This window comes from Equus asinus, chromosome 2 (assembly GCF_041296235.1).
Source record: "Equus asinus isolate D_3611 breed Donkey chromosome 2, EquAss-T2T_v2, whole genome shotgun sequence".
Taxonomy (NCBI): Eukaryota; Metazoa; Chordata; class Mammalia; order Perissodactyla; family Equidae; genus Equus; species Equus asinus.
In genome coordinates this window covers 9,973,655-9,987,488 of record NC_091791.1, presented here as the reverse complement: position 1 = coordinate 9,987,488, position 13,834 = coordinate 9,973,655, and the positions used below count along the sequence as shown (strand labels likewise).

Below are 13,834 nucleotides of genomic sequence, written 5' to 3'. Positions count from 1 at the left end.
TCTTCCAAACTCCTTTTAATATTGATATTTTGACCTCTTCCTATGAATCAACAGTGTTCCTAGTGGCACCTAGAATGGTGAATTTTTTCTAGAAGGTTTTCGATTTACTTTGCCCAGATCCATCAGGGGAATTGCTATTATGACAGCTATAGCCTTATGAAATGTATTTCTTAAATAGTAAGACTTGAAAGTCAAAATTACTCCTTGATCCACGGGCTGCAGAATGGATGTTGTGTTAGCAGGCATGAAAACATTAATTTCATTGTACTTCTCCATCAGAGCTCTTGGGTGACCAGGTACATTGTTAATGAGCAGTAATATTTTGAATCTTTTTTCTGAGCAATAGGTCTCAACAGTGGGTTTAAAATGTTCAGTAAGACAGGGGCTGGCCCAGTGGCATAGTGGTTGGGTTCACATGCTCCACTTTGGCAGCCTAGGGCTCACAGGTTTGGATCCTGGGCATAGACCTACATGCTGCTCATTAAGCCATGCTATGGCAGCATCCCACATACAAAATAGAGGAAGATTGGCACAGATGTTAGCTCAGCAACAATCTTCCTCAAGTAAAAAGAGGAAGATTGGCAACAGGTGTTAGCTCAGTGACACTCTTCCTCACTAAAAAAAAAAAAAAAAAAAAAATTCAGTAAACCATGTTGTAAACCAATGTGCTGTCATCCAGGCTTTGTTGTTCCATTTATAGACCACAGGCAGAGTAGGTTTAGCATAATTCTTAATGGCCCTAGGATTTTCAGAATGGTAAATGAGCACTGGCTTCAAATTAGTCACCAGCTGCATTAGCCCTTAACAAGAGTCAGCCTTTCCTTTGAAGGCACACATTGACTTCTCCCCTCTAGCTATGAAAATCCTAGACGGCATCTTCCAATATAAGGCTGTTTCATCTACACTGAAAATCTGTTGTTTAGTGTAGCCAGCTTCACTACTTATCTTAGCTAGACCTTCTGGATAACTTGCTGCAGCTTCTATATCAGCACCTGCTGCTTCACCTTGGACTTTTATGTTGTGGAGATAGCTTCTTAAACCTCATGAACCAACCTCTGCTAGCTTCAAACTTTTCTTCTGAGTTAGGGCCTTGCTCTGGATTAGGCTTTGGCTCAAGGGCATGGTATGGCTAGTTTGATCTTCTTTCCAGATCACTAAAACTTTCTCCATATCAGCAATAACGCTGTTTTGCTTTTGTATCTTTCATGTGTTCATCTGAGTAGCACTTTTAGTTTCCTCCAAGAACTTTTCCCTTGTATTCACAACTTGGCTAACTGTTTGGTGCAAGAGGCCTAGCTTCTGGCCTATCTCCAGTGTCAATAGGCCTTCCTTACTCAGCTTAGTCATTTCTAGCTTTTGATTTAAAGTGAGAGTTATGCAACTCTTCCTTTCACTTGGATACCTCGAGGCTATTGTAGGGTTATTAACTGGACTAACTTTAATATTTCTGTGTGTCAGGGAATAGGGAGGCCCAAGGAGAACAGAGATGGGAGAATGGCTGGTTGGTGGAGCAGTCAGAACACACACAACATTTATTAAGTTTGCCATCTTATATAGGCGCAGTTTGTGGTGCCCCAAAACCATTACAATAGCAGCATCAAAGATCACTGATCACTGATCACCATAACAAATATAATAATAATAATAAAGTTTGAAATGTTGCGAGAATTAAAAATGTGACACAGAGACACAAAGTGAGCAAATGTCGTTGATAGACTTGTTCAATGCAGGGTTGCCACAAACCTTCAATTTGTAAAAAAAAAAAAAAAAAAAAAAACCCAAAAAACAAAAAACTGCATTACCTGTGAAGCATAACAAAGTGAAGCACAATAAAACAAGATATGCATATAATTGATCAGACAAGAAAGTGGTGAGAATTTCATGAGAAACAGGATATTTCCATGGTCTCCAGGTATCTCTCCACAAGATATTAATGACAAAGGGAAAAATAGTAATTTGAATCACAGTTGAGAAACCTGGCAGACACCACCTTAATGAACTGATTAATGTTAACATCACCAATAATGGGGAAAACCAACATTGCGTTTCATTTAAGAAGAATACATCATTGTTGTGGTACTCTTGCTAGAAAAAAAAAAAATACGTAACCTAAATCTAATCTTGAGGAAACATCAGACACACTCAAAATGAGACACTCTCTACAAAATAATTGGTGTGTACAAACAAGAGGAAAAGCTAGCAAGGCAGGTGCATATAAGATTAATATACAAAAGTCAGTTGCATTTCCTTACAAGAACAGGAAGTAGAAAACATAACTGGTGAGACAACATAATTTACAATATTATCAGAGAATATTAAGTAGGAATTAAAGTTTTTAAAAAGGAATCCATGGCATCTATAGGAGAAATTATAAAACTTTATTAGGAGATAAGTAATTGGACCTTAATGTTGTAAATAGAGTTACAGGTTCAATGAAATTCCAATCAAAATTACAAAGAGATTTTAATGAAATGTGATGATTTTAAAATCTATATGCACAGACAAGACATTTCTGCATAAGAAGATCAGGGAGAAGACTTGTCCTACCACTATCAGAACTTATTACGAAGCTACAGTGATTGGGATAGTGTGGCGTTGGTGCTGGGACACACTAACCAATGGAATAAAATAGACCCAAAACATATGCATAGGTAACAGAAGTAACAAGTCAGATCAGTAGGGAAAGGAGAGACTGTTCAATAAATGATGCTGAAAAAATGGTTACCCATATGGGAAATGTTGAAATGTTCCTACCTTGCACTGAATTTAAAACCTCAAAATGGATTAAGGACTTAATTATAAAAAAATTAAAACACTTAACAGAAAACATAGGTATCTTTTAGACACTGGGAAATGTTTTCTAATAAGGCATAAGAAAACATTAACTATAAAATTAAAGATTGATACATCTATTTATTTAAAATTAAGTAAGTAGTGCCTAACAGACCAAGCCTCCAATAAGCAAAAACTATAAACCTTGGACAAAATATAAGAGCAACTGAAAGCAGGTAGACATTGGAGAGAGTTCAACATTTGGATGAAGGGAACAGTACTAGGTGAGTTTTCCATTTTTATGGCTTTTAGCCTAAGGGCAGGTCAAGACTATGCCATACGAGGTGGCTAAAAATCTGTAATCTTAATGATGTGAAGAACCAGAGGAGAGGCTTTTGGGGAAATATCCACTTCAAAATGGCTTCTTGGGAAGGAAATCCCAGAAAGAAGAAAGCCAGAGATGGGTAGCCCCAAATCTGTGTATAAATTTTGTTTAAATCTCTGACTGACCTGAGTCATGCATGCAGAGGAGACAGTTCAACTAAAGCTAAAAGAATCAAATTGAAATTTGAACTGCTGCCCTATGCAGGTGAGGCAGAGCATGTTTGCAGTTTTAGTTATGCCTACTTAACTGTCTGGAACATAAAAGAATCTAGACTCTCTACAGTATATCATCCACAATGTTGAGGATATAATCCAAAATTACTAGACATACAAAGAAACAGGAAAAATGTGACTCATTCTTAAAAGACAAAGGAGAAAAGTGAGAAGACAAGTAATATAGTGGGAGAAAATATTCACACTATACACAACTGACAAAGAATTAGTATCAAGACAGATAAAGAACTCCAATAATAGGAAAAGAATAATAACCCAAGAGAAAAATGTCAAAATACATCAACATTGGGGCCAGCCTGGGGGCGCAGCAGTTAAGTTCACACGTTCTGCTTTGGCAGCCTGAGGTTTGCTGGTTCGGATGCCGGGTGTGGACCTACGCACTGCTTATCAAGCCATGCTGTGGCAGGTATCCCACATATAAAGTAGAGGAAGATGGGCACAGATGTTAGCTCAGGGCCAATCTTCCTCAGCAAAAAGAGGAGGATTGGCAGTGAATGTTAGCTCAGGGCTAATCTTCCTCAAAAAAATAAAAAATAAAAAAAATCAACATGCATTTCATAGAAGAGTACATACTCATGGCCAAAAAACTGAACAAACAGATATTCAACCTCATTAGTAGTCAGGAAAATGCAAATCAAGACTACAAAGAGTTATTTTATGTCCATTCAATTCCTAAAAGTCAATATCAAATGTTAGAGAAGATACAGATCCACTGGATTTCTTATAAAATGCTAACAGGAATATACACTGATGCAATCATTTTGAAAACAGTTTGGCATTATCTTCTAAACTGCAAATGTCTAGCAAAAGTCTACCTAGATATATACTCAGTAATTGTTGCATATATACAACTGGGGTCATACACAAGAATGTTCATAGCACCATTCACAATAGCAAAATATTGAAGCAACTCTAATGCCCATCAATAGAATGAATAAACTATGATATATTTATCATATTGAAATACTATTCACTAGTCAAAATGAATGAGCTACATCAATATACAATACTATCGGTGATTCTTAGCAATATAATAATAAGTGGAAAAAATTATGCCCCAGAAGATCACAAATAGTATGATGACATTTTTATAATTTAAAAAACTCCTAAAAATAAATAATATAGTTTTCAGGATAAGATACAAAAAAGAGGTGAACATGGGATTCCAAAAGATGGTTACCTTGGGTTGGATAGATATCCATAAGTTTCATGTGGAAATATTAATGTATTTGACTATGTGGTACTATCCAAGACCACTATTCAAGACCACTGCATGTTAAATGTATTAGCCATCTAAAATCAAAAAAATTCTGAATTTCAAAACACATCTGGATACAGTGGTTCCACTTAAAACACTGTCAATCAGTAACGGCCTAGAATGAAAAGGGCAATGAAAATGGAGATAGATTTTGAAGGGAAAATGAAATTTGCAAATTGAACTGGATTTGGGGGTGAAGGAAAGGGAAGAATCAAGGATGATTCCTAGGTTAGCTGGTTGGATGGTACTGCTTTTTATTAAAATGAGGAAGGGGAAAGTAGACTACATAGGTTTAGGAAGGTAATAAAATTGATCTGGGAGCAATAAATATTTAAATCTGTAACAGCTGCAGTTAGATTGAAATTGATGTAATTTCCAGATACCACTGCCTTATTTATTCCTTCCTAGCTGCACTTCTCCAGAAGGTGCCTGTCTATCTCTGACTCATTTTCCTTCTCAGGACATCTCTGCTCCCTAATTCCTGGCCCAGCTGCTCCTTCTTTTCCATACAGATTCTCTTGGTGGGAAATGGGTTCTCCCTAACCCCTTCCACAGTTACCCACTCTGTTGTTCCTACCAGGCTTCTGACACAGAAAGTTTTTGGCAGGCTCAATTCACCAAACCTATACTGAGCTCAGAGAGAACACTGGGAACCACGATAGGTGCTGGCCTGGGAGAAAGATCCCTGATAACACGGGGTGATGGAGATGACAATCTATACAAAATTCAGGAGAATTTTTCCCACATCACTATTTTCTCACCCCAAGTTGTACCAAGCACCCAGTTCTGGCCCTACTGTATGCAGGAACAAGTAGACCACAGAAATCAGGCACACGGAACATTCATCATAAAAGAATGACTTCTGAGGGTCCCAAGCTGGGGTGAGAGGAGCGTGAAGTACAGCCAAGAGTAGCTCCCTTCCCAACAGGGTAGAGTGGGCAGCTCTGGGGCTGGGGGAAGAAGGGAGTGTGTGCAGCAGGACATACACTCACATACCCAAGCAGTCTGGGCCCCATTATTAGAGCAAAATCCACCCACGTAGACTCAATATTCTGTCTTAGTACTAAATGCAATGTTACCACGTTGGCATCCTGCTGATGCAAGAGAACCACACATTCAGTAAACAGCTCATCATACTATAGTCCTTCTCTGGCCTCAGGTGAGACTGAGCTCTGTGAAGAAAGCTTTAGAAACTCAATGGCATATTCTAATTATGGCTGGATGCCAACATCACATGATTATTTTTTAACCTGTCCTTTAAAAAGCACATCTTTTCTTAGATAGTGGACATCTGAACTTGAAGGCACAATAGTTCATTTTGGAATTCCGAAATATAAAACAATGTTTTGATAAAAAATTTTAAAAATCCTTTTTCCTAAAATAGGTTGTTAAAAAAGATAACTGGTCCCAGATGGGCTCACTGGTGAATTCTATCACACATTTAAGGGGGAAATTATACGAATTCTCTTCAATCTCTTCCAGAAGATAAAAGCAGAGGGAATACTTCCTAACTCATTCTAAGAGACCAGCATTACCCTAATAGCAAAAGCAGACAAAGACATTACAGACATTACAAGAAAAGAACGTGTGTTTTTTCATGAACACATGCAAAAATCCTCAACAAAATATTAGCAAATTGAATCCAACAATGTATAAAAAGAATTTATACACCACGAATAAGTGGGATTTATTCCAGGCATGCAAAACTGGTTCAACATTTGAAAATCAATTAATGTAATCCATCATATCCACAGGTTAAAGAGGAAAAGTCACATAATCATATCAATAGATGCAGAAAAAGCATTTGACAAAATCCAACACCCATTCATGATAAAAACTCGTAGCAAACTAGGACTAGAGAGGAACTTCCACAACTTGATAAAGAACATCTACAAAAAAGCTACAGCTAACCTCATACCAAGTGATAAACTTGAAACTTTCCCACTAAGATCAGCAACAAAGCAAAGATGTCCCCTCTCACCAATCCTTTTCAACATCATACTGCAAGTTCTAGCTAATGCAGTAAGACAAAGGAAATAAAAGGCATATAGATTGAGAAGGAAGAAATAAAACTGTCTTTGACTGCAGATGATATGATTGTCTATGTAGAAAATCCAAAGGAATCACCCCAAACTCCTGAAACTAGTAAGCCATTATAGCAAGGTTGCAGGATACACAGTTAACATAGAGAAGTCAATTGCTTTGTTAATACTGGTAATGAACAAGTGGAATTGGAAATTTAAAACATAATACCATTTACGTTAGCACCCACAAAAATGAAATACTTGGTATAAGTCTAATAAAATATGTACAAGATCTATATGAGGAAAACTACAAAACTCTGATTAAAGAAATCAAAGAAGAATTAAACAAAAAGAGATATTTCATGTTCATGGATAGGAAGCCTTAATATTGTCAAAATGTCAATTCTTCCCAACTTGATCTATAGATTTAACACAATCCCAATCAAAATTCCAGCAAGTTATTTTGTGGATCTTGACAAACTGACTCTAAAGTTTAAATGGAGAGGCAGAAGACCCAGAAGAGCCAAGACAGTACTGAAGGAGATTACAAGGTCAGAGGACTGACACTACCCAACTTACCGTAACACTACAGTAATCAAGACAGTGTATTGGCAAGAGTAGACAAAGAGATCAATGGACAGAATAGAGAGCCCAGAAATAGACCCATACAGACATAGTTAACTGATCTCTGATAAAGGAGCAAAGGCAACGCAATGGAGAAAAGATAGTCTTTTCAACAAATGGAGCTGGAACAACAGGATATCCATATGTTAAAATATATATATATATATATATCTTTTGCAAAAATTAAAGTAAAATGAATCATGGATCTAAATGTAAAATGCAAAATTATAAAACTTACAGAGGACAACATAGGAGAAAATCTAGATGACTTTGGTTTGGTGATGACATTTTAGATACAACTTTGAAGACATGATCCATGAAAGAAGTAATCAGGAAGCCGGACTTCACTAAAATGACAAACTTCTGCTCTGTGAAAGACACTGTCAAGAGAATGAGAAGACAAGCCATAGACTGGTAGGAACTATTTGCAAAAGACTTATAAAGGACTGTGATCCCAACTACACAGAGAAGACTTAAAACTCAACAATAAGAAAATGAACAACCCAATTTAAAAATGGGCAAAAAAGGGGGTTGGCCCAGTAGTGTAGTAGTTAAGTTCCTGTGCTCTGCTTCAGCAGCCCAGGGTTCACAGGTTGAGATTTCGGGTACAGACCTACACACCACTCATCAAGTAATGCTCTGGTGGCATCCCACAGACAAAATAGAGGAAGATTGGCACAGATGTTAGCTCTGGGCCAGTCTTCCTCAGCAAAAAGAGGTGGACTGGCAGCAGATGTTAGCTCAGGGCTAATCTTCCTCAAAAAATAAAAAAAAAAAACCATGAGATACTACTACACACCTATTATAATGGTTAAAACCTAATACACTGACAACACCAAGTGCTGGGCAAGGATGTAAAGTAACAGGAACTCTCACTCATTGTGGGAAGGCAAAGTGGTACAGCCACTTTGGAAGACAGTTTGGCAGTTTCTTACAAAACTAAACATACTATAAGATCCAGCAGTCATGCTCCTCTGTATTTACCCAAATAAGCTGAAAACTTATGTCCACACAAAACTCTGCACACAGATGTTTCTGGCAGCTTTATTCATAATTGTCAAATCTTGGAAGCAATCAAGTCGTCTTTCAGTAGGTGAATGGATAAACTGTGGTTCATCAGTCAATGGAATGTTAGCGAAAAAATATGATCAAGCCATGAAAAAACATGGTGGAACCCTAAATACATATTACCGAGAGAAGCAAATCCGAAAAGGCTGTATTATTCCAACTGTATTACATTTTAGAAAAGGCAAAACTGTGGACAGTTAAAGGATCAGCAGTTGCCAAGGGCTAGTTAGGTGATAGGAGTGAACAGGTAGAGCAGAGGATTTCTAGGGCAGTGAAACTACTCTGTATGACACTAGAATGGTGAATACACATCATTATACATTTGTCAAAATTCACAGAATGTATAACACGAAGAGTGAACCCAATGTAAACTATGGGCTTTGGGTGATAATGACGTGTTGGTTCATTGATTGTAACATATGTACCACTGTAGTGGGGGATGTTGATAGTAGGGGAGACGGGGGTGGGGGGGGGGAGTGGGTGGGTGGGAGGCAGAGGTATATGGGAACTCTGTATCTTCCACTCAATTTAGCTGTGAACCTAAAACATTTCTAAAAGATAATCTGAAAAAAAAAAAGGTTGCCTGGGGAAGGGGGAGGAAATGGATGTGAGTGTGGAGGATGGCACATAAAAGGGAATAATAAATTAAGGAAAGGGATCTTGCACTCGACCAATGACAATGAAACGTCATGCAGCGAAGAGTATGTTTAACACAACGCTCTGAGAGAAAGAAAGAATGTATGCGTATGTGCTCTGTAATCACAAATTATATCAGATTTAACATTGGGTTATTGGTTGTATTTTGCCCCAGTATACATTGATTCTAACCTCACTTGTTCACCACATTTTGAACATAACCCCTTATGACTAAGAAGTAATCCCCTAAAATAAGGTGAAAGCTAGAATCTGGTCAATTTTTCTGCACCACATCCCCACAAGAGGAATTTGTTTAATACCTCTCGACAGCTTAGTATTCCTTTTTTTAACACGAAAATACCTACCGTCCTCTGTATAAATACACTGGAATTGAGGTCTAGGGATGTTCTTTTCCCAGCCTTATTTCCTCACACTTGCTGAGACTCGTTAGGGGGCAACAACTATTATTTACTTTGCCCTTCCACTTATCACATCTAGGAGGGGCAGCGGACTGCGGTTGTTGGATTGTCAGCTCCACTTCCTATTTGATTTCCACTAACTGACATTCCAAAGAGCGCTGGAGGAAGAAGCTCAAAGTCTGTTCTGGGATTTTCCAGGGCAGGGTACTTCATCGTAACAAAACCGAGACGCAAATCCTAACGGCTTGCAAGTTTCCTCCAGGAAGGATGATTCTAACTGAAGATTAAGTCCACCTCTTGCACGCTTCGAGAAACGCCCAGGAGTTAGGAAATGCATCGCCGTGGTCTCCCCATCCTAGAGGGCTCGCCTCAGAGACGTCGGCACCAGCAGTTCAGGAGACCACGCATCGTTTTTAAATCCCAACACTCCCTATTTCTCCACCGCGGCGCCAGGCGGCGCAGCAGGGCGGTAGGAACACTGCGCGTGCGCAGCGGGCGGACGGTTGCGGAGACAGTGTCGCCGGTCACCTTCGGTTTCCCTGGGCAGCATGAAGACCGGCGAGGACGCCAGAGGAGAGGGCAGTACGGGGCCGCAGAAGCTAGGACTCTGCGTCCTCTGCGGCCTGCCCGCAGCAGGAAAATCGACCTTCGCACGGGCCCTCAGCCACCGGCTACAGCAAGAGCGAGGCTGGGCCGTGTGCGTCGTCGCCTATGATGACGTCATGCCAGACGCGTTCCTCCGGGAGGCGAGCGCACGGCCATTGGTCAGTAAGGAGGGAGCGGGGCCTAGGCTGAAGGCGCAGAAGGAAATGTACACGCTCTGCTCTAGGCTAGGCGTTACCTGCTATGAGAGGTGGAACCCTGGTACAACCCCAGGCAGGAATTCGGGGAAAGTGGAGTTGGGTTAACATAGAATGAGTTGACTCCATCATAGACTAATTCACTGAGAGGTATATATATATATATATTTAGGGCATATATGTATTGTATATTCTATACAGTGGAGTCCTAAGACTGGGTTAAGTTCTGAAGGCAGAGTGCAACGTGGAAATCCCCTGTAGTCAGATATACTCTTGAAAATCCTTTGGGAAGGTTGTTTTTAGGAGGGGGACAGAATCTCTCTAAAATTCCAACGCAGCCAGTTTAACATCCAGCCACGGGTGAATCCAGGTTTTGTGGGACTTGAAGTTTATACACTTTGGAGAACCCTTTTTAAGGAAAAGAATACAGGATTATAAGTAACAAAATTGCTAGGGCCCGTCCCACAGTGATAGAAAGAGGCTGTATAAATGAAGAGCCTGGCGGCCGAAGCTCCATTCAGGGTAAACCTGCCTCTGCCGGCATAGGAAAAGATGGCTGTTTCTTAGTTGACCACCAGATGAAGTAATGGGCTTGTATTTAGGGACCAGCTTGTATGTTCCAAGTACATACATTTCTTTAAGGCCTCAAGTCATACTTGGCACAGTGAGATGCCTCCCCTTGGAGAAGCAAATGAAAACTGAGACCTCTGAGGGAAGAGTAGATTCTTGTCTCCCATGTCATGCTCACTCTAGAGCAAATACTCTTTGATTGGAATATTTTAAAAATGTTAAATAGTTATTTTTGTCGTTTAGTGCCGAGTGTAGATGAATTCATACAGATAAAATGCAAATATGATGTGATTCCACTCTATAAGTATATATGTGCAATCGTATAGTACATTTGGTATATAGAGAAATTTTGGACCACTCCAGCAAAACTATATGCTTCCTTATTCTTAGTTAATTCTGAGGTAAATACAGGATCAGGCCGCTGAAACCACTGGATTTACTTGGATGCTAGTATTTCCGCCACTCTGGAGAAAGCTGAAAGTTGTTGACAAAGGTTGTTGTATTTGCTGGGCTTTTCCCTCACTTTTATTATTATATTTTTTCCACTCTCCTCCTACAGACAAAGGCGGTGGGATTCATCTAGTCACCATGGGTGGGATGGCTCACTTTTTAGGAGGTGATCTGTGTTTCCTTTTTAGTGGGTTTAGCTGATGTGTTTGTTTTATGTGCTGTACTCTCAGTGATGTGGTAAGGCATGGACAGGCAGGAGAGGGACCCTGATCTGTCCTTGTGTTTTCCCTCCAGCCTTGACGTCATAACTATGTCGGTGCTCTCCATGGCACCTGAGCAGCACAAGATTACTTGTATTCTCAAGCTATTTATTTTGTTTCCCTCAGTCTGCTTCCTCTATCTTTCCCTATCCCATTCCAACCCTGTTGTTATACTGAGGTCTTTTCATCTTGACCCATAGACCTTTCAGCTGATTCTCTTTCTGTCCACAACTTTTCTCATTTCCAGGGCAAACCAGCCTATATCTTTGCCAGATTTTATTTTGGCTGGGTATTTACTCTGGCTCCTTTCTCCTGGTTGATAACAGCTTTTTATTCTTTCATTTATTCACTCATTTAATATACATTTCTGGAGCACCATTAGTTGCCAGACCCTCTGCTGGAGGCTGAGTATACAGTAGACTGTTGATCTAGCAGGGACATAGAGGTGTGCCAATAAATGCCTAAACAGTGTAAACTCTGCCAGAGTGGCGACCCAGTATGTGCAGAACAGGGTGTCATGATAGGCAAGGGAGGGTCTGAGCTGCCTTCTGCAAGGTTGAGTGTGAGAAGACTACACAGAGAACTGACATCATTGTTTAGGAGTTTCGCAGGCAGAGAGAACAGTATATGAAGACATGGAGGCATGAGAAAACAAGTTGTGTTTAGAGAACTCCAAATAGGTCAGTATTGTGGGCTCAGATTTTTATATGAGGCAGGGTGGCAATGAGCCGTGACCACCCGACTGGCCAAAGCCTAATTTAAGTTGCAATTCTTGGTCTTTTGTAGCCATCCCAGTGGAAATTGCTTCGACAGGAACTCTTGAAGTACCTAGAATACTTCCTGATGGCTGTCATTAACGGGTGTCAGATGTCTGCCCCTCCCGACAGAACTGAAGCCATGTGGGAAGATTTTATAACCTGCTTAAAGGATCAAAATCTGATATCTTCTGCAGCGTGTGAGGCCCAGTCTTGCTACCTCTTAACAAAGACTGCTGTTTCTGGACCTTTGTTTTTGATTTTAGATGACAACTTTTATTATCAAAGTATGAGATATGAAGTCTACCAACTGGCTCGGAAATGTAATTAAACGTTTGTTTCTTACTCACAGGGATATTTATTCGCATATCAAAATCACTACTCTCTTTAGTGAGAATTTGATTGGATTTGGAGGTTTATATGGATTTACTTAATTTTCAAAGCTAGATTTCATGTTATAAATGGTTTTTCCTGCTGCAGCTGGGGTAATTTATCTAATATGTTTATTTCACATTTTGGAAAAATAGTCCACCAGTAATTTTGTGGTTTCAAATTGTTTTCAGATTCATTAGGCTTTTGCCAGGTGTTTTTAGATTGTTCTCTTGAGACCTGTTTACAGAGGAATGGCCAGAGACCACAGGCACTGCCTGCCGAGACCATCCACCTGATGGGAAGAAAGATAGAAAAGCCCAACCCTGAGAAAAATGCTTGGGAACACAACAGCCTCACCATTCAGAGTCCAGCATGTTCTCCTGAAGCCAGGTATCCTACTCAAAGCCGTCCTTCACTGGGGGCCTCCCTGAGCCAGGCACTGTACTAAATGCTTTACTTGTATCCACGTGGTTAGTCCTTACACAAGCCTTGGAGAGAGATTATTTCCCTCTTTGTGTCAAAGAGGCAACAGTGAGAACTGAGTTTAGTTTGCCCAGAGTCACCGAGCTTGTGACAGCTGAGATGTGAACCCAAGTTGGTTTACAAACATGTACTCTTGTTAAGATTAGACTCTCCCAGAGGTCAGAGCAAGGGGACTCAGAGGGGGACATGTCTTTATACTCTTGCTAAAGTAGCATAGTCTGAGTAGTTGCCCAGGAATTTCCTTATAGAAAGAAAAAGAATGGAACGGGTACCGCATCCTAATTTTGCCTTGAACCTTGCTGGAGTCACACTGCCGTGTATATGTGAGGCTTGAGGGCTGTGGCACTAAGGCCTTCATTCATGATACATGTCTGGAGAGTTCTAGAGCAGCACATTTCTTTTTTTTTTTTTTTATTGAGTTAATGATAGTTTACAATCTTGTGAAATTTCAGTTGTACGTTAATGTTTGTCAGTCATGTTGTAGGTGCACCACTTCACCCTTTGTGCCCACCCCCCACCCCACCTTTCCCCTGGTATCCACTAAACTGCTCTTAGTCCATAATTTTAAATTCCTCATATGAGTGGAGTCATACACAGATTATCCTTCTCTCGCTGGCTTATTTCACTTAACATAATTCCCTCAAGGTCCATCCATGTTATTGCAAATGGAATGATTTTGTTCTGTTTTACAGCTGAGTAGTATTCCATTGTATATATGTACCACA

The 13,834-nt window shown here is 39.9% G+C and overlaps 1 protein-coding gene across 7 annotated transcripts in view; it reads left to right on the top strand.

Moving 5' to 3' along the window:
- Positions 1–9,155: 9,155 nt before the first annotated feature.
- Positions 9,156–13,834, top strand: part of PSTK (phosphoseryl-tRNA kinase) — a 21,035-nt gene continuing 16,356 nt past the window's right edge. For all 7 annotated transcript variants that reach the window (XR_006514693.2, XR_001396938.3, XR_011493317.1 and 4 more), the window contains exons 1-3: positions 9,156–10,183; positions 12,286–12,577; positions 12,818–13,016. Coding sequence is in view for 4 of the 7 variants with exons in the window: in XM_044749341.2 (XP_044605276.1) it covers positions 9,968–10,183; positions 12,286–12,577; positions 12,818–13,016 (707 nt within the window). In the remaining 3 variants the exon portion in view is untranslated. The remainder of the gene's footprint in view (positions 10,184–12,285; positions 12,578–12,817; positions 13,017–13,834) is intronic.